The 27,205-nt window shown below is 35.6% G+C and overlaps 1 protein-coding gene across 1 annotated transcript in view; it reads right to left on the bottom strand.

Annotated features, from left to right (window-relative positions):
* Nucleotides 1–3,057: 3,057 nt before the first annotated feature.
* The window catches only part of MEOX2 (mesenchyme homeobox 2), a 52,894-nt gene continuing 28,746 nt past the window's right edge, over nt 3,058–27,205 (bottom strand). Inside the window, exons 2-3 of the mRNA XM_056483841.1 lie at nt 16,764–16,936; nt 3,058–4,368 (exon numbers count right to left, since the gene is read on the bottom strand). Of these exons, the coding sequence (XP_056339816.1) occupies nt 4,144–4,368; nt 16,764–16,936 (398 nt within the window). The 3' untranslated portion in view covers nt 3,058–4,143. The remainder of the gene's footprint in view (nt 4,369–16,763; nt 16,937–27,205) is intronic.

Below are 27,205 nucleotides of genomic sequence, written 5' to 3'. Positions count from 1 at the left end.
TCTCCTAAATACAAGCTCACCCAAGAGACACCAACTGACTAAAGCCAGGAAATTCTAAATGAACTCTCAAGCTGACATTTTGTCCCAAACTCATTTATATGTCTCCTCATAACTACTGAGGGTGCATGTCCTAATGGTGTTTCTTTCTTTATTTGTACAAATAATATTATTGCAGCAGTCAGAGCCTCCACTTAAGAAATCAGGAGATAGAAACTACCTTGGAACTTGGCCTGTGGTGGAAAGATATAGGTATAGAATCTCCCTTTTTTATGACTACTTTTGGATCCACTTAAAAGTCAAGTAAAGATATTACTTTCAGCGTGTGGTTAAATAAATTCAGCTACTTTGCAATGGTATTACTTTAACAACAATATCTCTTGAACTGCTATTTTCAAAATAAATCTAAAATTATGAAGCAAAACTAAATAAAATCATTATATAAAAAACCAACAGTCATAAAGGAAAAGAAAGAAACCCTGCAATTAATGTATAGTTTTGTACCTGAGAAAAAAAGAATTCTTATCATCCATTATATTGAAAATTAAGCTGTTGAACATCACTGTCTTTGTACAGTCAATTGTATTTTCTGTATATATTTGCTGAGTACATTTTTGTACTCATCTTAGAGACACACCAACAGAACATCAAAGAGAGTTTGACTCTGGAGAAAGGCAACATCAGAATTATGGTAACATAAAAACCTCATTATTCATCAGAAGCTGGATTCACTGACAACAAGTCATGAAAAGTGATTATCCACTATTTAATAACAGGAAATAATAAAGATAAACCAACCTGACTAGGTTTCATCACATTTACATTTCACTCTATAGCCAAGTGCTTGCACATCTTGCAAGTCACAATCTTGGGGCTTGATTTTGTCTGTGTGTTAAGTGTCTTAGCTATACCACATGGCTGGACTGAAGACAGGTATAAAACAACAAAGATAAAACAAACCCTCAAGTTATAGTTCAAAAGCCTTTATCCATATCTGTTTTCAGCAACAAAATTGTGCTACAAATTCGATACAAAGTCATAGCATCTTACCGCACATGGTTGATCTGAGGAGCTTCCATAAGAGAGTTTTTGGGTTATTGGAGTATTGGGGAAAAGATGAGACATCTGCATTGATGAGTCCAGAGCAGACCCGCTAACGCACAAAGAGGTGCTGAAGTGTGGGGCATTTGTTGCTGCTCTACGTGGCTTGGATACGAGCTGGCTGCAATCTGGAAGAAGCATGTCTGTATTTCTGTGGGGCTGAGCATGCAAGGAAATTCCTTCGAGACCACAGTGGAAAGATCACTGTGCCTAGGCTTCATCAGTTCAACTGCTGCCAGTGTAGGATCTCTGCACCACAGGGTGCTGTAACAACAAACAATTGCTTAAAGCCACCAGAGGTCCTTAAGTAATCTGAGAAATTAGAGTTAGCACCTTACAGCAGTTTTCAAAGTCTGAGCTGCTTTTAAAGCATAGGAAAAGCTGAGTTTTTTAGCTCTCTTTTTGTTCTTTAATACAAAGTTACATCATTTGGTCCTTTGTTTCAAGGTTCATTCACTTAACTAAGCAAAAAAAACTAATCTCTGAGCACTGTAAATCTATTTGTACCTTTCTCTCTCTTCAACCTGTGCTCTAAATCTCAGCAGATTAAATTAAAACTAGGAAAATGGGAAAATACTACTTTTCTCAATAGGAAAAGCTGGCTGTTTCCCCACGGCAAGTAACCCAGTCCAATTCCTGTGCCACTATCAGAGTAACACAGCTTGCAAAATGCCTTGGGCTAGGACCAGACTGGTAGATTTCAGGTAATGTAAATAAAGCACTTCCATTTGTTTTGTAGTGTCAGCTCAAACTTGGTTGATCTGTTATCAGATGCAGTTGTAATTTTTTTTGTGAATGATAGTAATAAACAATTCTGCAAACCTTGAATGGCATTTTTGGCCAACAGAGTATTTGGAAGACATCTTCTCTCCCAAAGCGAGCGAAACAAGTCACATTAAATTTGACTAAACCTCTGTGGTTAAAAAGTGTTATTTGAAAATTAAGGATACTTATTTTCAACTTTCCGTTGTAATTTTTCATTTTGAAATGTAGTTATATTTAATTTAAGAGTGAGGAAAAAAATAGCAAAGAGGAAAAAGCTTTAGCGTGAATCATTGTTAAGTTTTTTCTGTTCTGATAATTCCTGCAAAACCCAAAAAGCCTTTCCCATCCAGACATAAAATCAAAAATATCAAGTGTTCACAATAGTTAGCTTACTTCTTTTATTCCATTCCTGTTCTCATCACTTTTATATTACAAAGGCATTTGAAAAAGAACTGAGAAAAAAAAATGCAAAACCCCTTAACTGCTGGAATCAATAAAATGTTCTGAAGTCTTTTAAGAAATTAATTACCCATTGCTTGGATATTTTAAACTAAAATGGTCATGACAACAATTAATGTGCAAGAAAGATCAAACTTAAAGTGGAAAGGATTTGGAAAATAGACACAGATTTCTTGACTGCATTTAACTTTCATAATGCCCTACTGCTCCACATAGCAGAGTTTCAGTGAATGCTCACAAGTATTTGCTAGGATATGCACATTTCTTGTGCCCTCTTTTTTTCACTCATCCCCTTCTATCACACTACCCAGTCCAATTAATCTCTGAATTTTTGGGGAGATGCTTTCTGCTTTTTCTACTAAACAACTTTATTTAACAAAGGCATGATTAATATAAGTATGCATCCCTTCCTTATATATATTCCCTTTCATCTAATTCAACAAGCTTCAACAAAATAACCATTTACATTTGCTCTAAATCTGGAAACATGGTTGAACAGACTCTTGTTGGTTTTGGCTGAAGACATCATTAGCTGCTGGTTAAATTTTTCCTGCTGAAGGAAAGAGCTTCCCAAATGGATCAAGGTAGAAGGTTTATCCAAGATTAAAAGCCTAAATTTGAAAACAGCTTTGTGTTGTCCCCAGACGAAGTTCCAAAAGACTTTAAAAGAGACAGAGCTGCTTAGGCAAAAAATCACTTTTAGAGTCCTATTAAATCACTGTAGAGAGACCAGAGTTATTTAAAAAGGATTATTTATTAAACATATTTCTTTACAAAGTACAATCAATAGTTTGCATTAAATTTTGGGGTTTGGTATTTGCCTGTATGTACACAAAAGCTTAAAACAGAAAATGTGTCTTGATTTTACACATGGGACACAATATAGAGTTACCTTCATATTTTGATTCCTGCCAACATAAGCAGTTGGTAATAACTTTCAGTTTATCTGCTGTTTTTTTCCAAACTGAACATGAAGCAACAACATTTCTGCAGAGTGTCAGCATTTATCAATGTACTCAATTATGACAAAGTAGAAATGAATAATCTTTGGAAAGTTTCCACTGAGCATGAGTGGAACATGACATTTTTGGCAGGTTACTGGACTATCCTTATGATCATAAAAATCACTTTTTGCAGTTATAAGATAGGAAGAATTGAGGAGCTAGGTAAATTTAATAATACCCTATTAGCAGCAGTTGATAGTAAATGCAACATAAGGTTTGTTTTGTCTGTCATACAAGGATGTGTCCTAGCAGACACTATTGTATTGTTCTCTACTGAACAAAAGTATCTGCATGTATTGTATGTCTTTGGAAAAACAAAACAAAGATATAGAGACAAAAAGCCATTTATTGTCATGAGTGACTATTGCCATCAGCTAATATGAATGCATTGCTAAAAATTAGTGAAGACAGGAAAATGCTGTAAGGTAAATATATACAGAGTTAAAATACATTTCTTATCCACTAGATAGTGATTTTGTGGCACTGTGGTTTTCAGAATATAATGTCTTTTGAGAGCAACATAATTTTCAGTGCAAGCTTAAGCAAAAATACCTGCCCGCTGTCATAAAAACGACAAACAAATCTGGAATGTTCAAAGTAAGTTTGTCTTCCACTTCTCCACTCTTGAGGCACCTTTAAGACATGGCACTTACTGTAAACCATCTAAGGATCGAGAAAAGCAGACACAATAAGGCTGAATTTTCCGCAACAACTTTAAAGATCACTGCCAGAGTCACTTGCATAAGTAAACGATGCCTGTGTAAGGCTTGCCAGCAAAGCATCTTTCCTGAGAACGGAGCCGGGCACTCTGTGTGTATCATAAGTGTGCGTGCTCAGAGCTGTGGTCGCTGTCGTGGCTGTCGTCGTTGGCTAGTGAGTCCCCCGTGTGCTGCAGCCCGGCGGCGCCGATGCCGGAGAGCTCGGAGGGGAGCAGCGTGCCCTTTTTCACATTCACCAGTTCCTTCTCCCGGGCTGCTGCCCCTTGCTGGCCCCCTTTGACACGCTTCCACTTCATCCGTCTGTTCTGGAACCAAACTTTTACCTTCACGGAAGAAAGACAAAACAAGAGAATAAAGATGGGGTCACTCAAGGTAAAAATGAACTTTCTACCTGTAGTGCAGCACTTGGGGATTATATTTTTCTAATCTGCCTCTCTGTCTGGATGGAAAAGAGCTTAGCAAGCTTTCCCTGAAGATCAGGCAATTCAGTTTTGAATAAGATGTGAACACTGGGGATAATGCAAAGGAGGAAAAGGGGTTACTCTAAGAAGACAGCTGGGCTAGCTGCAACAGACAGTTCCATAGGAACATCTCCAAGCCCTTTAGAAAACATTAAAAAGATCATACACTCTTGAAAAACATATTAATGCCATTTGTCAGGGTGAGAAACAAAGGCAAAATGTTTTCCATCAAGGGACTGTGCAAAGGATCATACATTTGGAGTAACAGAGAACCCTTCATCAGAGGGTAGTTACTCTGCAAAGCAACTTTCCTGGAAAGTTGGAATTGCTTTCTGCTTTCTTTCTGTAAGCTGGTGATGAGTTTCAGGTGCAGCACTTTAAAGTTGCCTTTTTTATAACTTGCTTAAGTATCTGAAAGAGCGTTTCTTACTATAAGAGCTTAAGACTTCCCTGTCTATTTCACAAATGTATTCAAATTGTTCTAGTCAGCTTATCCTTTATTCTACTACACTTCATCATAGACTCTGATCAAAATTTTTAGACAAATAAATACCCCCAATGTCAGAAGGCAAGGCATTTATAAATTTGAGTCAAAATTAGTGAATAATTTCAGATAAGAATTAAAAAGAAATTCATAACATGGAAGACTAAAATCATATCTGTGTTTAAGTCAAATTAAACCCCAAGATTTTATTCCAGCTGAAACTCATTTCCCATCCTCCCCATCTCTGTATGGAAATATATGAGGGAAAAGTAAACCTAAATTATTTGCACTGCAAACCGCAGTATTTTTCAATAGCCAAAAGAAAAGTAAAGAAAAAAAAATATGTGCATAGCAGCTGTCAAATATATTAGACCAGATTAAAGGCTGATTTCAGATTAGCTTCAAGTACTGTCACTGAGAACAGTATGAATAGAATATTGTTCAATTTGATTCATTTAGACTTAATGTTGCTGAAAAATCTCATATGTGTGTGTGTGTGTGTGTGTGTGAGCAGCTCTTCAGATGAAGGTTCCACAGAAAAATAAACAATGCCTGCAACATTTCACTTGGAAAAAAAAAGCAAGAAAGCAACCCTGGTATATCCTCTGCTGTGTTTAGCAGAATGTGTTTCAGAGTTTTAAATGAATCAGCAAGCAACAGGCACAGCAGGATATATTGTACAACATGAGTAATAGAGCCACAAAAATGCTGTTTTGCTGAATCTGTCGTACACATCCAGGAAACCTCACAGTTTTTAACCTTTACTATCGCTTTGAATTTTACATTACAATTTTACTACAATTGAACTGATAGAAAGCATCACTATCTTTGTATATGTATATAGGAAGGAAGAGAGGTTATTTATTTTTTTTGATAGTCTATACTCCTGTTAAAGCCAAAGTGAGCTGTTAAAGCAAATCACTTGGGAACAGAGCAAAATTATTCCAGGTTAGTTAAGAGCCATAAAGCACAGCACATCTTTTCCTCTAGTGAACTCATCAGAGCCAAAAATTCTAGCTTGCAAAGTGAAATAAATGTAAAGGGGAAGGTATTTATTACTGGCTGCTGTGATGTTGGAAATTAAAATACTCAGGACTGGTATTAGAGGTGTCTGTGGAAACAACGTCTTCAAAAGGGTACAGCATTGGCAGCTTTCTGGGAGAAGTGATAATGTTACTTCATTTCAGTTTTTGGGTTTTTTTAAACAGTGAAGTTTCCCTTGCAAAAGGCACTGCTCTGCTTGTGCCAGATAGTACAGTAGATACAACTGCAATCATTACCTAAGCATCAAAAATAATACACTTTGGATTGGACCCATTATCACAGGATATTATCACACTTCTTACGAAATAAGGGCCGAGAGAATTTTCTTTGGTAAGAAGAAATTACAGGATTGGAGTAATTGTTAAAAGATCCAAGCAATTGTCTGGATATTTTTATGTCCTTCAACATTCACAGAATAATTCACAGCACTCAGAGCCTAGAACAGAGTAGCAATGTATAGAAAACATGGTTTCAAGAAAAATGACAATGATGTATTTGAAGTAAAAGTTTCAGTGCACAGCCTGGATGCAACCTACTTTAAATTACTGGAACAGGAGACATCCAGGCCTTCTGGATGTGGTCAGTTCATATGTGGATACTTGAAAAACTGAAGCTAATATTCCTATGACCAGTCAGACACTGTCCTGGATGGGACAGAGTGAGCAAGAAGATCACTGCCTGGCTTCTGTTAAAGGTGCTCATTTCTGTTCTCTCACAGACAAAACTAATTCTCATATCTGCTGAGCTGACATTTTTTGACTGTTCTCTATTGTAATATAATAAATTATTCTGGTTTTCATTTTTTTGTCACAATACACTTTGGTTCTGCTTGTTATAATTCAGGCCACTTCACAACAGCAGAGTCGAGAGGAGTTTGTCTCCATGAGCTTTAAACCCAAAAGATTGACGCCAGGTTCCAGGTAGTGACTAGCTGAATCCAGGCTGGGAAGTGCTTCTTCACTCACATCACCAACCTTCAGATCAGCTCATAAGATGATGCCTTAAGATGCCTCCACCAGGGGTTAGTGGAGCTCTGCATCTGCATATTACATATATATAAATCAGTTGATATAAATCTGTTAAGGGATAATGACTTCCCTTTTCAAAAATAAGCACAAGATACATTTGCATATTCCTCCAAGGATCCAGCATGCAACTCTGTGTCTGCATGTGACCCATTTGTAAGGGAAACAGGGCATTTGGGGAAAGTTGGGCTCAAATTACTCCAGCTACCTTTGCATGCACTCTCCTGAGTGTAGAAGGAAGACAGCAACCCTGACAATCTTGTAGGAGGAAATATTCTACTGACGGACATATAGCCTTCCCATAAAGATAATATGGTAACAGTATTAAAAAGGGGAGGAAAAAAGCTTTTTTGTTCATTACTTTAAATAAACTGCATCTGATTTACTTATAGAATATAAAGTAAGCAATTGTCTTTTTGCTATGTTTTGATTATTTTCAAAAGCCAGAAGTAATTTACAATGAAGTTTATAATTGAAAATATTGTTTATTTTGTTGCCATTTGTGTTAATGTACGGCAGGGTTCTTATATAAGTGAATACATTATACATATACAAAATATTTTTAGCATATATTTCTTCATGTCCTCCATTATGAAGTACTGAAGTCCACTTTTGATTTGATCCAAAGTACACTAACGTCAATTTGAGTTTTTTTATAAAGCTCAGTAGACTCTAAATGAAGACTTTAATGCTCATGTGCTAATAATATGAGACAGGTACTTCACTTGTTATTTCCTCTAGAGATCAAATTTAGATACTGGAATTCTGAACTTCCTTTGGAGCCGAAGGGTCAGTCGTAGAGGGTATAATTGTTACTGATATGTGATCCATTGGTATTTTAGTAATGGAAAGGAAGTGAAGCAAACTTTGTGTGATGTAATTCACACAAAGCATCAGTTTATCTTGGTTCATGGAAAAACATGCTTTTTAAACACACAACTCATTTAAATCTTTCAGGTCTTGCATAAAACATGAATCAAAACAAAACACCCTGAGAAACATAAGGGAGAGAGGACAAAGAAATAAGATAGAAAATAAAAGAAGTAGAATAGAATAGAATAGAATAGAATAGAATAGAATAGAATAGAATAGAATAGAATAGAATAGAATAGAATAGAATAGAATAGAATAGAATAGAATAGATCAAGAGTGACAGAGAGTGACTGAATGACTGAAAGAAAAATAAAGAAAAATTAAAATAGAAATGAAGGAGGGAGAAAAAAATCCTTACTGAAGTGAACTTGAATTTTTTTTTAAAATTCCCCCAGTGAAAGAACTAACAGTGACATTTATAACTTTTGCAAAAAATTATATCCTTTAAAGGAGCTTAAAGATCTACTGTGACAAATTTAATAAGATTTACAAAACTTTTAATGCTATTTTTCAAGGCTCAGTTAGCTCCAAAAGGGTTTGAGCATGCTCACCACCTCCCAGAATCAGGTCCTGATTGCCTACTGTTTACTGAAATGCACTCCCTTTTCTCCACCCTTTGACTAGCACAACTTGACTGTACAGAGGAAGCATATGCATGCACAGAAAACAAAGGAAGTGGCGGGAAATGAGCCATATTAAAGATGATGGTAGCATTAACAGCTGTTTCTAAATCAGCGCTTATGAGCCAGTCTATTGAGCACATCTGCTTACTGGCACGAAAGCCCTGTTTCTTTTCCCTTAGTCAACAAGTTGTTTAGCATCTGCATCTCCACATCTGATGATTAGACTGTTACTTAAGATATGAGTAAACTATTTCTCATCGCGTATCTCCCGATGTACAAGATAAATGTTTTTGCTGTGACCAATTTATTTTAAGGTCTGCTCCGTAGGAACCATAGGAGGGGAATCAAAACAAGGAGGTTGACATTGTTAGTGTCTACATTGCCAAAATAATTATTTCAAACTTATGATATATAGGTCCTTAGTAGTCTTAAGGGCCACACAATGTGCTGTGTTGCATGTGTATCTTTAATATAACTTCCTGATGTGGACATCAACAAATCCTTTTGATTCAAAATGTAAATATTTCCTAAACTTCTGATTTAGTGCTCCTTCTTCAGCAGAGCCTTTCAGTCATGCTAGCTTTAAGAATAATTGACTGAAAAATTAATGATTGAATTCAAGGTACCTTAGTTGCATTATCCTCTCCCTTTCTTCTTTTAATAAAAAATACTTTCTCTTTATAAAAACTATTTTCTGGAAATGAAAAATTATTTTTTAAAACCAGGTTCTATACTTTAGGTTTTAGTGGTCTGAGTCCCAAATAAGATTAAAATTTAAGGCCTGATCTCTAGAGAGCCTTAAAAATTAGAAACAAGAGTGCTGTTCCAGTTGCACCTGGTCTTTTGTTTTAAGGGGTCCATATTTCCGAACAAGAGCCTTTGCAGTCAGTATCCTAAATTCCATGTTTTGGTGTACCTAAATGATATGTCACGAAGACCAAAGCATCAAGCCTTTAAAGCATTCTGCCTTGGTCAGCCACTGTTCATTTCCTTTTGCTTTTATTATTTTTAAATGTTCCAATTTACTTTCCTCTAATACAGAAAAACATATGAATAACAACAAATAACTCTGAGTTTTTGAAATTAGAAAAAAAAGAGGTTTACTTCTAAACTTTCTTTGGCCTTGAAAACATTCCTGCTATTTTTAGATAGTATGTTTATGCTGCCAAGTTTTAAGGAAAGTCAAACTCCTGAAATTTACAGAAATACCTGGTGTTATACAGCTGAAGCTTACCTTTTTTGCATGTAGATAGTTTTTCATTATAATTTATTCAGAAACTTATAGAAGTAAATAAAAATGTACAACCTATTAATAAATATAAGTGTTCATGGAATATGGCTGAAAGGAATTCCATTTTCTATTCCAAAGAAATTCTCATAAAAATCTCAAATATATTTTAGAGATTAAAACTAGTTTAAATAAATTGTAGTATTAAATGCCTTAGTTGTTACAAATTATTTCCAAAATGCATCACTTGAAGAAAATTAACTTATCTTTGGAAATTAATAAGTGGTTCAAGAACCTTGTTATTAAAATTACTTAAGTCACCTGTTCCCTTATTTAAAATGATCTCCTCCGTGTTATATTACGGAACTTTGCACTGAATATGTACAAGTACTTTGCAGCAGCTGTTGAGAAAAAGGGGAGCTTTTGGCAGGTGCACAAAGGACAGCTGGAGCTTTTGGCACCCAGGAAAGTGTAGGAGTTCTGGTTTATCGTTACATAAAAGTCAGTTGAGATTTTGGTACTGCTTAGGTGATACATTCTCCTTTCTACCTCCCACGTTTAAACAGGGATGGAATAGACATTATATTTCAGAGGACAGCAGTGACAGCAGTACTTCATTCCAGTTCCAGGAACCTTTGGGAGCACTCAGTTTACCTCCCTCTACTCCATCCAAAGAACAGTTGCCTTCTCCACTGATGGTCTTCAAAATTGAATTCATGATCAAACAGCTAATCCTCCTGAATCAAAATCTCTCTAAAGTAGATTTCAGAGTTAACATATCTTAAGCAGAAGTACGTACACTATTTCAAGTGCCTTCTTTCTACTGACTTGTTTTACATAAGAATTTTTTTTTTTTTGTATAATTAGTCTTTCCTTTTTTTGGTTAAAGGCAAAGAAAGGCAATCATGGGGATGCTGCTCAAACTCCTTCTACCTTATTCTCCTGTAATACATCTTTTTAAAGCCCACTTTCATCCATTTCTTTACCTATGTATAGTACCTAAAGGGGGGTTACAAGGACAGAGAGGGACTTTTGCTAAGGGCATATAGTGATGGGACAAAGGGGAATGGTTTTAAGATGAAGCAGGGTAGGTTTAGATTAGATATTAGGAAGAAATTCTCCACTATGAGGGTGAGGTTACCCAGAGAGGTTGTGAACTCACCATCCCTGAAAGTGTTCAAGACTGGGATGGATGAGGATCTGAGCAACTTGGTCTAGTGAAATGTTCCCTGCCTATGGCAGGGCAATTGGAACTAGATGATCTTTAAGGTACTCTAACCAAACAATTCCATGATACTATGACTGTGTGATTCCAAATCTACGAAACAAACAAATGGTGGAAAACTTATTTGTGGGGACAATGACTTTTAGCTAAACTTACTTCTTAGTATAGGCATTTACCTCCATGAATTACTCACATATAGAGTATTTTACTTCATGATAAAAAAATTGTTATGTGCATCACTTTGCACCCATTTTGCATAGATCAACATTTCTCAATGACCTGCATTAAAAATAATCTCCTTTTTTCTACATGTTAATTTTTAACTCTCCAAAATCATTTGTTCTCTGCTGATTTCTTCTATTTCTTAAAGTGACTACAAATGACAAATTTAATAACTCCTCTCTCCCTAAACAGGTGACTGAAGAAGACACATCTTTCTCAACTTGAGTCTAAGAGCAGGAGTTGGTAATGGCAGTGCCTCCCATACTTTGTAAATGCAGCTGTATGAGCTGCTAATATTCCTGTCTATATCACATATGCTTCTTGGCACAGGCAGAGGCTTCTCCCCACCCAGAACCTCAAAGGGTTTCTCTGCAGGTGTAGGATCCATTCACAACTAACAGCTTGAAGTTCTTGGATCTTTGCATATGAATTGTTTGTTTGAATTCAATCAATACTGCAAATTAAACACGCTGATTGAATTTTTACCATGTGATTTTTAAAAGAACTATTGTACAAATCAAAATTATACACTAATTATAACCTAAGTTTTCTAGCTTCATTCTTTCCTGAGAAAGAACAGGAGGTAGCATAGTAACTCTTACTGCTGGTATTTATATTGCTCAAGACAAATATAAAAGTTTTATTTTATTAAGAGTGTTACTTTAAATAAACAAAATATCTAAAGGATTTCAAGCCACACAGACTCATTATTATAGTGTGGATAGAGTGTGCTTAACACATGGAAGTGTGGAATGAGCAGCTGCCTTTCAAAGATGTGACAGCATGACAGACAGATATGATCAAGCCTGTCCTATCAATACAGTTTGATTTTTATTTTTTTTTATTTGTGTTTGAAAATATTCACCACCTAACCTCAGAAAACTAGCTTCCTAAAGTAGAAAGCCAGTTATGCCATGTAATGCATGAAGAGACCTTTACACTTCCAGAGGCTGTGCAGAACAAACACGTGATGGAGCAATATTGAACTCCTCGTTTTCTTGGGTGAACAAGTGAAGCCACTCTTACCTTACCAGTAAAATCTAAAACTGCAGTAGTTAGCCTCCCTGGACCTTTGTAATGTGGATAAGTGTTTTAATCAAGTCACTTGTGATGAAACTTTAAGGTAACCAGGTCTGGAGAAAAATTTTCTAATGGTAAACTTCATGTAGTATTTGCATGGTCTTAACAATGCAGTTCTGCAGTGTGAGTTATGGTACTATACCAAAGTATAATTTAAATCATTGTGCTGCTTGTTTCATTTTCTGGCAGAAAAAGGCATCACAAAGCTTCTTTCTTTGTGACTCACTCCATGTTGGTACCACATGCATGGAAGTCAAACACTTGATACAAAAGTATTCTTTACTTGAACAAAATTTTGTCCTTTGCCTATGCAAAATCAATGACTTTAGGCCTTTTATAAATGATTGCTAGCTTCTAGGCAGATATTGGAAATTAAAATTGAGAATAAATGAACCTCTCATTGCCATCAACAAAATGTAATCTGACTAGGTGGGATTTTCTGTTTATGTTGGCAAACTGCAGCATTACATATTTGGACTGTTTATTCCGGTAACCTTAGCTAGCCTGAAGAGCTGCAACATTATTCTTTGGATTAGCTCCATGCTAAAAGATCTTGTGAGATGGAAAGATCTCCTACTCTTTCTATATTTGGCAGGATCAGCTCCATAAAAATGTCCATTTTGCCACTCCTCTGATACCCCACTGCAGCTGCTTCCTCCCCTCATCCCACAGTGAGAAATTAAAAAGTCTGCATGGAACCTTCTCCAAGTTTATCTGGAGGTACAAAAAAGCCAAGAATGCGCTTGTCAAGTTTACAAATATCTTGGGAGCTCAGATAATTTTTAGTCTAACTAGCTCTTCAGGATATAATAGAGGCCTGCCAGCTGAAAATTATTAACTGCTGCCTGATCTGGGATTGTGAGTGCACTCTATAGGAGAGGGAGCAAGAATTATATATACCTATATTTCTGGAATTCTTGCAATACCATAATAGAGCCATCCTACCACCAGATGTGCTTATAATGCTCTCAAAGTGCACTCTTAATATCTAGGCAATTGAGGCACTTATTTAATTTCATCCTCCTGTCTTGTAACTCAGGTTTCCTTTTTAGGGAGTGATAGGATTACTTCCTTCTCCTGAGCCATATGTTCTTAAGGGTTGGTTTTTTTTTTTCCATTATTATTTTTTGTGAAATAGCCTTCCATGACTCATTTATGTTTGAACTGATCTTGTAAGTTATTGTAAAAGTTGAAGGAAGCCTTACTTTGATGACTGCAGAAAACTTTAATACCCTTATACAGATTTTAAAATATGGTTAGACATATGTTTTTTTCTGCAGCTTGTTTAAATGCCAGAAAGGTAATTATGAAGTGTTAGTTGGTCAGTGCCTCTTTTAATCTGTGGTGTATGGTAGAAATTATCACCATAGGCAAGAGGAAGATAGAGATTTTTTAAGATAATAGGCTCCATGATTGATTGCACATCTTGGGAAATAACTGAACGTTGTAGCTTTAGGATGACCCAACAATACTTTCCCCAGATTATATTGTTGTTCTTCTGTGTCTGAATAATACACTTGTCATTTTTAAAAAATCCTAGTGAAAAAATAATGCTGAATAATTCCATCAAGTCTGCTCTCAAACCTATTTTCTAAGCAGATGCATTAGTTCACCCAATAGCCACTGCTACTTTTTGCCATTGTACTATCTCAAGAAAGTTTCAATTCTCTGTATGCAAACTCAGCATTTCATGAGAGATCAAGAAATCTCCCAACACCAAGAGGTCTACAGCATATGATGAGATCAGGGCTATCAATTGTATGTTCACTTATTTCAAACAGAGGAGCTATTACTACTTTGAAATGAAGGAACTACCAACTATTGCATTTTCTGCAGGGAAAAATGTTAAAGAAAAACAGTGATTTTCTCAAAATGCTACCTCATGGGAAAGGGAGGCCATGGCGGGTAATTCCATCAATATATTTTAGATCATTCTTTTTGCACCTGTTTAAGGCAAGTATCAAATATGATCTCTCCTGCAGGGGCAGCTAGTTTAAAAAAAGTAATAACATTAGTAAGAATGGAAATAAATGCTGTTATCTCACTCAAGAGTAATGATTCGTTTTGGTAATTACAGAAAGACAGGTCCTGAAGGAGAGTTTCCTCTCCTAACTGGAGAGAAAAGAAATATTAGTGTCACATCATGCTCACCCTGAAGTACATTTTTAAGTCACTGGAGGAATACTGATGTAAAATAAGTATGCCAAAAGAGCCAAGTCTTTTGACTTATGCCATTCAGCCTTTGAAGTCTGCCATATACCATGGAAACCCATATCTAGATCTATACTATTTACACCATTTTTCTATCAAAGCATTATATTTGGTTTAAAAGAGACATTTTTACTTTACAACATTACTTGGCTTAGTATGATTCAGAAACTGAAAAATATGTCCAGAATTTCCCCTCAGTTTTCATTTTTTGATTAACAACACAGTTTTTATGCTTTTTTTTCTTCCCCTTTCATTAAACCATTTTACTGTGGGGAAGTTACAGAACTGGATTCTATATAACTAAAAATATTAGTGCTTTCCTTTTCTGAGGTTTTGTTAAACAGGAAGGCAGGAAGGAAGGAAGGAAGGAAGGGAGTTATCTCTAGGAGCTCAGTTGTCACTCTGTGATAATCTGGGGAAGCAGAGAAGGATTAGATTACATAATTAAATAGACTAATGACAATTCTATAGAAATTATCACATTAATCAGCTGAATGCTTTGTGACAGCTGGAGAACAAGTACTGCCATGACTTAAATAAATTCTCTGTACCTATGTACAAAAAGGGCTGCCTTTTCTCCTCCAGAAACAATATTTGATATTTATCTGTCCCTTTTCAGTGTGTTAAATGCTTTTATATTAACTATTTCCTTTAGGATAGTGAACTGTCTCTTCATGTAGTTGTACTACTCAACATGATCTTTGAAGAAAACAATATAGTATTTAGGAGGGAGAACACTTAAATTCTAGGCCATATTCACCATTATTAAATATAGGGATATATCCAGCTGATTGATTCCTGTCAAATTGCCCAGCAGATGGTTTTTAAGATTTACTTATCATTTTTCAGTTTCATGCCGACTCTACCTTTGTCACCTAGACAATAAATCATTCCTTCTGCCATTAGCTGTCGAGGACAGGTGTGAGTCTAAATAGAATAGGCAGTGGAAATGAAAAAAGGCTAAATTTTATCCATTGTTTGATACAAAATGGTGTGCTTCACAAACATAACTACCATACTTAAGTAACTGAAAATTACACCAATGAAATCTGCCAATGTGGTCAAATCAAACAAGATATTGCTGTGTTTTTCTTGAGAAAGGTACAGCCATTTTCTAGAAGCTTTCAAAGCAAAAAGCACTTTCATTTGCTTTTGTGAGTAACTGTGTCTTTTGTTTTAGAAAAGGCTGGATTTTTGCTGGATTTGCTATGTGTACCTATGGCAGGTGTTGATGAAACTCAAGAAAACTGCAAATCTCCTATATGTAAACTTCACAAATAATTATGCTATTTTGATACCTACTTTTGACTGTATTATTATCTTACTGATTGCAGCTAAAGCAATCCTTCAATCTCATACTGATTCCTGAAAAAAGAATGACTGTGTATTAGTGGGCAAAAAGCTTTCCATGTTAAAATTAAAATTTTAGGAAATATTTCATCAGATTTTTCTGTACTTGAGGCCAGTATTCTAAACTTCTTTATTAAAACACATTTTCAAAATGTGTACATTGATGTAATTATTATTTGAAATATGACTTCACTACCTATTTAATGTATCGAGATGAGATCCTGAAACACTTTAATACATGTGTAACATGGATATTTCCATTAGAAATCAATGTGACAACATGCATGATGAAACTTAAGCACATGCAGAAGTGTTTCCTGGACCAGGGTTTGGTGTGCAGGAAACCAATAACAGTGATAAGAAATTCCATCATCTCCTCTGCTTTCTCAGAGCAGGGTAAGATAAAGGGGTTTAAAATGCCTGTATCCCGGTTTTGCTGGCGTTCCCATTTTTGCTGCCATCTGGAAACAGGATGTTCAGAAACTCTGCATTAATGGCCCCTGCATATACTTAATAGACAAGATGCTTGTATTTGTTGCACACAGGCAAACTAAGTACTTGTGCATACGGTGTTTGAGACCTACCCCCTCTTCAGTGTCGTCAGTATGGACAGATTAGAAAAGGCATGTGCCCATCTAACAGATCTATTACTCATGCTTTTATCTTCCATCTCTGCCTGATAGATGAAATTAATCTGTAAGTGGTACACATAAAAGTATAAATCACTTTCATAGAAGAGAGATAATGAAACGTATATAATTTTGCTGAAAACATTCAATCTGATGTATCAACATAGGTATTAGCATTATAAAAAGGAGCTTTACTGTGAGGAGCTACTAATCAGTGGTACATGCTGGGCAGACATCTAAGGTCCATTACTTTTCATCAGTACCTGTCTTTCAGTGAGGTCAAGGTTTACTGCTATCTCATATCGTCTCAGCCTGGTCAAATAGTTATGATGAGCAAATTCTGCTTCTAGCTCTCTGATTTGCTCCTTGGTGAAAGCTGTTCTTTCCTTCCTGGGTTTACTGTTGACCTCTGTCTTGTAGTTTCCTTCTTGGGAATCTGAAAAAAAAAAAAAAGCAAAAATGGATGTAATGACAAGTGTACAGCTAAATAGAAAACAAGCCCAAAGACAACAACAAGCTAAAGTTACATTCTTGAAACTTTCTTCTCTCTAAAACACACCCTTGCCTTCATTCCTATGGATCCTTCGCTGGAAATCAGGAAAGCAGAAGTAATTCTGACAGACTTCAGCTGCTGCTTCCATTCACACACATCAAACTTTAGCTTAAAACCTTGCAGTGTGTCATTTTCTTACAATTCTCTGAAGAATTTCTGCAAAGCTTCGATTCCTTCCCACTGTTGGCAACTCTCAGTGCATCCAACCAGTACAGGATATTATCATTTGATTCCTATATAATGAGTAATACTTCAAGAATCTATCCCATCATTTCACTAATACCTTAAGCCAAAGCTGTTTTAAGCAGATACTTTAAGGTTTTGTCCAGTTACACTTTCAGGGAAAGCTAACAGACAAATCATAGGTCAAAAACAAGTTGGTGAGCATGTCCCATGGGATTTTCTCCTACTCATGCTATGGTGCAGGTAGGAATTTTTTGCACAGCTGGTATCAGTATAGGAAATTTGCTAGAACTAAAGCTCATTACCTAAGGAATACTTTGGCCATAATCAGAGGAGCTTTGCTGAAAGTTTTGTTATCACCCTCCTCATTTATTTTATTCTCAGAAACAGGTATATTTGGTCCTGACCCAAACTACAGAGCTCAGTAACTCAGTGACAGTCATTCTATTGCTGTCAGTGAAGTCAGTTTAAATACATGAGTGTTTTACTATAAGGAAAAAAAAAAAAAAAAAAGAGAGAGAGAGCAGAAAGAAAAAAGAAGGAAAAAAGAAGAAGAAGAAAAAAAGACCAGACGTTTTTAAGTTTGAGTATGATACAACACCTATAAATCCAAAATTAGCAGGAGATCAGTATGAGTATCATTAGTCAAATTCTGGCCTCACGAACCATCTTAAAAATGTCACAGATTAATTCACACTTCAGCTGCTGATTTAAATAGAAATGTGCATCAACATCCAAATGAACTGGCTCACAAAAAAATCACTCCCTGGGACTCTGTGTCGATGAATCATCAGCATGCCTGAGCCTGTCCAACTGGCCATGTATCTGGTTTCAAATCTACATTTTATAAAGGTATAAGAATGTTTTCACTTTTTATCAAGCACTCTGTTACTTGGAAGGGAACTTTGGGGTTTTTTTTAGTAAGTACTGTTGATGCTTGACTCAATGCTGTAGTCATTAATTTGAAATGTTTTAAAGCCAATGGCTGCATATCACTAAACCTCTACTTTTGCTGACATGACACACAGAACTTTGCTTCAAATGTGAAGTGCAGTGCTGGCTGTATCACTCAGGGTATCCACCAAAGTTGTTGAGTGGATTTGGGAGCTGCTCAACCACAAGTGGAGTAGAGATTTCCTAGGGTAGGACCACATTAGATGGTAGGCCCATTGACAATAGTGTGGGGCCAGGATCCATTTCCAAACTCAACATGGAAATCTTTATATTTCAAAACCACCTTACACCTAGAAATGCACATTTCTTCCTTTATACTAATAGGCAAACTGATGTTACTGTAACTTCTCTTGATGTTTTTCTGTTTCAGGAACATGCACATTGTTTTTTTCCTTTAGATTTCCTTGTCTGCCATCCCATTATATGGCTCAAATACTAGTAGATCACCTGAATTTAAATACTTAAACCCCCTATATCCCCATTCCATTGAATCATTGAAGAGAGATATCTAAATCATTATTCTCGCCATTTTGGCTCACCATTCTTATAGTGCCAGATGTGTTTCCTATAGGTTTGAAAGCAGATGGGTGTGCACAGTCCTTATCTGCACCATGACACAGAAATTAATTTCATGCAAGAAATGTCTAAAGTCGTCTTATAACTGTCCTGGTCATGTGTGGCTGTGTGAAGCTGTGAGCCAAGAAGTATTACCATGTCAGTACTGTAAGAAAGACCCATGGCTCACTGCTTTCCAGACTGGAGGTTGTTTCCTTAAATAAAATAATGTACCTATGTATGACACTGATACCATATTGAAAATATAATACCAGAAACGAAGACATGTCTGGATATACAACAGAAAGATGGGTCAAGGCTATAAAACCATGGTAGCTACTTCTATTGAGAATATTTGAAGGGAAAAACTTGAGGACTACCCATCCAAACATCTCCCAGGAAGATACTGATCTCTGAAAGTGGCTGAGACTTGTAGCATGAGCAATTTGTGCAAGCAGATGTTTCCATGAGGAAAACTGCTTTGCTGTACAGCAGCAAAAGGGTTTTCATAACATTAAGAGCCAATGATACTTGGGATACTAAAAAGGGAAGGGAAGGGATACTGGGATAAGGAAAGGGAAATGTAACTGCATGAGTAGCATATGTCCATCATCTTTGCCAACAGAGAGGATTCAGAGCTGCTATCAATGTTAGCTCACACAGAACCTGTGCAAATATAAGCATTCTTGGACAACTGATTATTTAGACACTTCTTCCATTGCTAGATAATACCTTTAATTCACTGCTGGATTCTAAATGCCATAGTTTTGCCAGCAGTAAGATTCCACCAGCAGACTGACAGTGGAAAAGTTTCAGGGTTTTATTTATTTTTGAGAATATCATTGATTTGATTTGTAATAGTTGAAATACACTAAAAACCACATAGTATATTCAAACACTGCTGAAAGCAGAAGTTAGAGAGGTACACAGAAACCTGGAACAGGTACAGAAAGCTGACTCCCTCTCAATACTGAGGTTAATGCAACAGAACAACTGGAGTCCCAGGAAATGTGTTTCAACAAAAATATGGCCAGCAAGTCAATGGTATTTTGCTTAATGCATTTGAGATATTGAAAACATATCTAAAAAGAGACTTAAATGGATACTAGTTAGGTGATCCTGAGTCTCTTGCTGTCATCTGACCTGCTTTTTTTGTTTCTGTGGTTCATGTACACGTTGCCTTTTATGTCCTATTGATGTTGTACTGCTTGGAACTTTAGTTTTAAAATTTGGGATTGTTTTGATGTCCAAGGAGAAAGAATCTAGGTTTACTAATCAGTTGTTTTTTTAACAGTCTCTGTAAAGCCAAGATTGGGAACTCCCATTTTTTTCTGACCTTCAGGACTCTGTTCATATCACCTGACTAGCTTCTCTTTGGTGGAAAATGGGTGGGAGACTTGGAAGAGATTCTTGGCCGAACTCACTACATCTGTTTTGCAGCTGTTGCAACTAAGGCAAGAAAAAGGTCCCAAGAACCTTAGTTTTCTTCTACTGGCTACATCTTATGCCAAGTGGTAGGTGTAGAGGCAGAGAACAAAGCCTAGGGGGAACTCAGTTAGACTACTTGCCTCTCAAAAGGCACACATAAAATACATACAGATGGTACAAACCACTTGATGAAAAATACAGTAATGTATATTGTCTGTCTTCTGCCTCCTGCCAGACAAATTCTGGCACACTTTCAGAAGATGTAGCCTACATGCAGGTATTTGTACCTTATCAGTCTCTCTTTTGGAAACCTTTGTTCTTTGGATGTCAGTAATGTAGGCAGTTAAACACTACTTTGAGGGATGCAGGTCATGCCTTTTTCTTAGAACTGTTTTTATCACTTTTCAAAAACTCCAGGCAGCATCTTTAATATCTCCAGTTAGACAAAAATGCTTGTTGGTAACTGATGTAAGAAGGTACCGTTTGGAAAGACATTCAGAGTTATAAATGGCTGCTCCACAAATCTTTGAAGACTTAGATTTTTGCCAAGTTTAATAACAGTTCAAGATTTATTTTTAAAAAATCATTCCTAATCACACTCTTCCCCACCCTCCAAAGCTACTTCTGCTTTACTTTAGGGAAAGGTTTCTTATTAATCCCAACATTTGTATTATTCCACCAGAGTTCCTATTTCTTCCTCTCTATATTTAGAGCTGAAGCATGCCAAGCAAACACAGGATCAAACTCCTATGTATAGAATATGAACAATGATAATTTTGATATTTTTACTTCTGATACATGCCTGGGGAAAAAAAAGATTGACCACAGAATATGGAAAGAGACTGATGGGGATATCTATGGTACAAAGATCTGCTAGCAACCAGATAAAGTCATAATCAAAGGTAAAATGTGTAAGAAGCATCTATTTTTTTCTTGGAATAGTTCAAGAGCTGACATAATTTCATTTCTCAGATAGAATATACATTCAGTTAATACCAGTAATGTAAATCCCAGACAAAATTTTTCAAAAATAAATCAGATTGCTAGTGTTCTATTGGTAGTTACAGAAGCTTTTCAGATCCTGACATCCACACTGTGAGTAAGTAGTGACAATAACTGCTAATGATTTGTGACAAAAAGGCCATAAGAATTTCACCTTTATTGTTCAATATTCAGGTTTCCAACTTTCACTAACAGTTTCCAACACTTGCCCTTGAAAAGCCCCTAACATTAGCAAACTATTTCTAAACTTGTTTCACTATTAATTTATAGTGGAGTTAGATAAATTAAATAGTTTTAATTGCATATCTTCCTATAAATGATGATCGAGCGTTTGCAGAAAACTACTACACAATGAAGCAATCTATGCAAAGTTATAAAAGCAAAAATCTTGCTACTTCTGAATAGTTTAACATGTGAAAGAATATTTCTTTCAAACATAAGCCTTTCACATTTGTTTAAATAACTAATATGCAACAAAAACTTCTAGAAATCAGTAGAACACAATAATGATAAATGATTCAATTCAAAATGCTTTCTTATTTTTCTTTTTTCTTTTGAAAACATGAAGTAAGAGAAAAGTAGCAAGGAGATGGCTTAAAGGTCTCCATATGATTCCTATTTTTTGCCAGAAACTACATGTGAGAGCAAGATTTACCCAGAAACAGTCGCTTTCAGATGTTTTTTACATTTAATATGCAACATTATGAATTTTTATATGACTTTTCTAAATTTGTATCCAAAGCACAGCTCTTTGCTTTGCAGGATAATAAGTTAAATCCTTACTCCCTACTTTTGTGTATAATCTTTGTACAAAAGAAAATAACATGAATCTACATATCTGTGTTTACTTTGATGCACCTACTCTTATTTGCACTAAATGTTGCAGACTTTATTAATCTATTTTTTTTTCATAATTTTCCTTCTCCTCACAGTCATTTAAATAATGTTCTTAGAAGATTTTTCCTAGTGAAAAAGTATACTTCCAGCACCTTCAGTCTGAGTGCTTCTTATGAGAATGTCATTAAAAATATTTCTCGAGCTACAATTCACTAAATATTGGAACAAACAACATCATCATCTCCATAATTCACAACTCTGCATGTGCAAGTGGGCAAAACTGCACAGTAGCAAAAGTACAATGTCAAAGCTACATGAATCCTTCTTTTCAGTCTAATGAAAGCAAACTTTTGTTTGCTTATTGAGTTAATGCTTTCTAACAGTTTGCGACAATTAACAATTTAAAACAGCCTCATATCCGCACCCAAAAAAAACACTGACCTGGCACAGCAGAACCTGTGGGTATTCTGAAACACACTATATACTGTCCTAAACCATTACCTACTAGCTGTTGCTGCCAACATTTTGTTATTATTGCCTTCTGAAAGTAAAAGTCTAGGAATTCTTTTTCAGTATCGGAAACATTGATTCATAATACTGTAGCAGCTAATGGTACAGGTTCTTGAAGAGACTTCTGCTTAAAAAGATATTCTTCTACCTTCTATATATCATGTACAGGTCACTGCTTCTTCAAACCATGCAGATATGGAAGACAACATTTATATTCTCTCTAATACGACTAATTATCCTAGTGAAGAGATCTTCACATGGAAGACACTACTCTGTTCAAAGTGTGTGTATAATCACAGCTAATAATGGGAAAGGGAAACATAGGGTTTCTCTGAAAATAACTACAGGCTGCATTTTAATATGACATTTTATCTACTGGGATTGACAATTCCCATTTGCAGATACATTCTGCAGATCCATCTCTTACATGCAGCATCAAATAACACATGTGCTTTTTTTTTTTTTTTTTTTTTTTTACCAAACGAGTTTTATAACTTGCTTTCATGTAGACGAGCTTCATTAAATGGTGTTGAGACCATGTCCCCAATGATTAGGAGTGAGTCTTCCAGAGTAAAAAGTAAACCATAAAATTTAACTAAAATATTTTCCATACAGAAGCCTCTTAGAACGAAGATCAAGTTAAGAAAACACTAGTTGAGATAGAAGTTTATATAATTTATCTTTTTTTTGAGTCTCACCTCCTAGACATCTCCCACAGACACTCTTTCCAACAAGAGGAAGAGAATGAAAGAAAGAGCAACCAAACCCATTCCAAGCACTGTGAGTACCTCAGTCATCATTGTTCCCATCATTCTGATGAAAGTTCTTCCCTGGAGAGGAGCTGAGAACTCCAAGTAGGCACTAAAGCTCCTTTTGGAGCTACATTATCACATATACTTAAGAATACTTAAGAAGATGGTATTTGCCAAGATGGTATTTGAAAGATCTGGAGCACTACAAACTGTAGGGAAGTGGTTGCTTGAGAAAAGAGTGTAAAACACAGAGAACTTACTTAGATAATCCCCTCTCAACAAGTCTTACCTCCCTAAAATGATAGGTTGTTTTTAGCTTTAGCTTTGCAAATCAGAGACCCTTGTCCTGCCAAAATTACCAAGCAGTGTCTTGCGACTCAAAAAGCCATATATAACTAATATTTTAAAAAAATAAATAAATAAAGGAAACCTAAAATACTTAAGTGATAAAAATACACCATGGATCATTTAGTCCTTTGGCCAGTAAGCTTTTTGAGAAAATGCTTTCTCTCAAGTATGTGTAGATTTGCCTCTTTAGCAAAATATAGTTGTGGTTGCTCTGCTCCACTTTATATGACATAAAATCCTATACATCTATCTTAAGATATTGCCAGCAAAAATTGTGATGTGGGTAAAGAATTGAAAAAAATTTTGCAGTGACTTGCTCCTAAGAAAGTCAGCAGTAATATGCCAAAATATTCCAGTATGCTTCCTGCATGTGCTACCTGGAATTAAAACATCATGAAAATAGATTTTTTTTTTTTTTTTCCGGGTAAAGCCAGACAGGCACTGTTAGTGTATTAGAGTACAAATCACAGCAGGATGGGAACATACATCAAGCGATGCATTTTACAAATCTTTTTTTATATATTAACTTCTTTATATAAATGGCCAGTAGTTTTATGTGCTTTCACCCTGGCATTAAAAGTCTCTTATATTTAAGCAGCAGTACATTACAATACAAAATTAGCCATGTTTGCTTCCCAAATGGCAGTCAGTACTTGATAATAATTCTGTTGCTTGGAAAGTGCAGATATTGTGGATACTATTCTTTGAATCAGTGAGTAAAACATTGTTAATGTGGTTACTTACTTACTCCATGGAAATATGCCAATTATTTAATTTTCTGCTACCACTATAATAAATCTGCATTGTGAAATTCCAAATATACTTCTAATAAACAATTGTGTTTTACCTATAAGCAAATAGGCCTTGATTTTTTTTTACACTTTATTCACATTATCCATAATTTGCAGAAATCAAGGTGTAATTTGATTACAAATTTCACCAAGTGTATAGCCTAGAGCTCCTTCTTCCATAGTTGGTGTGCTGGAAACAGGCAATGCCATTGCCTCCACTTCTCCCTCACACACAAGACCTTACATTAGAGAAAAGTAAAAGCCAGAATCTACAGTAATTCTTGCAGGTCTTGCAACAGACCCCATCATTGTGACATGACATATACCTTCACTACAGCAAATGGCCTAGGAAAGAATGTGCCATCTGGGCCAGTTTCTGAGGATGGGCCGAGTTCTTCCCCATGTTACAGTGAGCAAACTGGAGAAGCTCAAGAATTTCAGTGGAATCTCTTCTCAACCAAGGGTATCAGAGCCGATTTTGCCCCATTACAAGTACCAGTTTACTTTGTGTAGGATCATGAAAAATCTTGAGTTGAATAAAGAAGAATATTTTCTTAGGCTCTTTCATATATATTTTTTCAAAATATACAGGCAGAACTTACAGTCAAAAAATGCTGACTTCCAAGTTTGCTTTTTAAATAAAGTTTATTGCAATTGCATAACCTCCTGCCTGAACAAAAAAAATAAATACTTTGTGCATAAGCCAAAGAATCAAGGATTTCAGTTTTCCATACTTAGCAATAAAAGTTGAAACACTTTACAGCAGTTTAATACAGTTTCTTGAGGGCTCCATATTGCCAAACTCACTCATCTTTTTAAAGCTTCAGGATACAGTTACACAAAGGAAAATATAAATGGGTACCAACAATTCCACTTTAACTCTTTCTAAGAATTATTTTGCTGCTACAGGAAACAGGAAGCCATTTCACAGTGGTATTTTTAATGTAATTCTTCCACGTGTGTTACACTAGCTAATTTTTTTTCCCATTCATCACGAAACAGATTTATTTGGGACCCCTTAGTGATGTAGTGAAAATTTTATATATGTTGAACATATGACAGAAAAAAGCCATGTCTGGAGAAAATCTAACATCCAATACTTCTGTTTAATCCTATGTTAGTGTGCCCTTTCTCAATTTTTTTTTTAATTCGGTCTGCTTGAAATGTTTTTACTCTTTCTAAAACCTGTCCTTTTTAAACACGCATAACTGGCCTCTAAAGTGTATGTAGCACCTTGCAGAGCTGCAGGATCACAAATCACCTTCCATTTCACAGTCTTGATGAGTGTCACAACCCCCACAAGCAATTCCATGTGGTCATTCTCTGCCTTAGTGGCTGTCCCTAGTGGACATGGCTCAGCTAGTGTGGCATTACAGCTTTCAGCATGAGGCACAAATGTAATCTCTGTCTGGGTCTTTAAGAAATATAGATTTCTGTGCAAATGTATTTGCCTGCACATGTTTTAGTGACATGTTTTGTAAATCTTATTATCCCTCAGAAAGCATAAAAATGAAGCAAACAGGCCCAGCTGTGCTCATAACTTACCTGAGCAGATATCCAGACTTTTTTCAAAACAGAAAAAACACACACAACACACTCTCTCTTGTACCCAACAGGGTTGCTTTTTGGGATGTCTTCTATTATTTCATTCACAGTTTACTTTACAATACTGTGCTGAAGTATAACACTAACTATAAAACTGGAAAAAACAGTGTAAAGTACTTTCCCACATACAATTAAATGGAATTACCTGTCTTTCAGGGAAAGCCAGAATAAAAAAAGGTTGTAAAATAAAATTTTTCAGATGTTTTAACTATTTATACCATTGGCTTTCAGGCTAACCATGAAAGTTTCATTTTTCACTTAAAACTATTACTGTCTGTTAATATGAGATAGAAACCCTACTAATGACTGCTTTGGAAGTTCTGAATATCAGCTGGTTTTGACTTACCCTAATAGTTCCCCTGTTTAGCACCATGCCACATTTTCCTTTCTTTTTGTTTTCTCGAATAATTATCATAAATGGCAGAATCCATTAAGAACACCCACTGGATTTGTCATGTTTGACACTAACACAATTTCTTTTCCAACATATAGTACAATTGTAAAGGGTGGAAAAATGCTCACATAATTAAACTGAAAACCCAAAATGCTTCACTAAATAGTATATTGGGTGAAGGAAATAAATCTGTAAAAGAAATAAAGTCTAGCTAATAATGTAGGTTTAAGGTTTTTTTTTCTAGATATATTTTACTATATATTTTACAGTCTGGGAGGGCTTTTTGATTTTTCTTGATTGCTAACAATTAGGTTACATCATTAAAGCCTGTGATTCATAAATGAAAGCTTTGGCAGAATACAATTAAAAAAACCCTTCAACCTTCACGAGAGCAAAAATATGCAATTTTTTTGAGATCTTCCTATATTTTAAGATTAGTGTGCATGAAAATGCTATATATCCAAAAGGGGAAGTTACTTCAAGTATGGGTTCAAATACAGCTTTTGAGATGGCAAACTTTGATGCCATATGTGTATCCTGTTCCCTTTTTTAAAATATAGTAAGACTAAAGCTACAGTAACTGAAAATTATAAACCTTCTTTTAACTTTTAAAATGGACTGCTACTTCCAAAAGAAAGGATATTTACTACATAATTGAACCCAATGTCCATAGTATTTTAGTTGAATGAAAAGGTAATTTTTTCTCCAGCTCTAACTCCTAGTCAGCAATGCTAAGTCTTTCTGTGATCACCAAACTCATACAAAAGTAAAACTTTTGAAACTTTAGTTTTCT

Source organism: Oenanthe melanoleuca, chromosome 2, assembly GCF_029582105.1.
Source record: "Oenanthe melanoleuca isolate GR-GAL-2019-014 chromosome 2, OMel1.0, whole genome shotgun sequence".
In the NCBI taxonomy this organism is placed as follows: domain Eukaryota; kingdom Metazoa; phylum Chordata; class Aves; order Passeriformes; family Muscicapidae; genus Oenanthe; species Oenanthe melanoleuca.
This window is presented reverse-complemented; position numbering and strand designations above follow the sequence as displayed.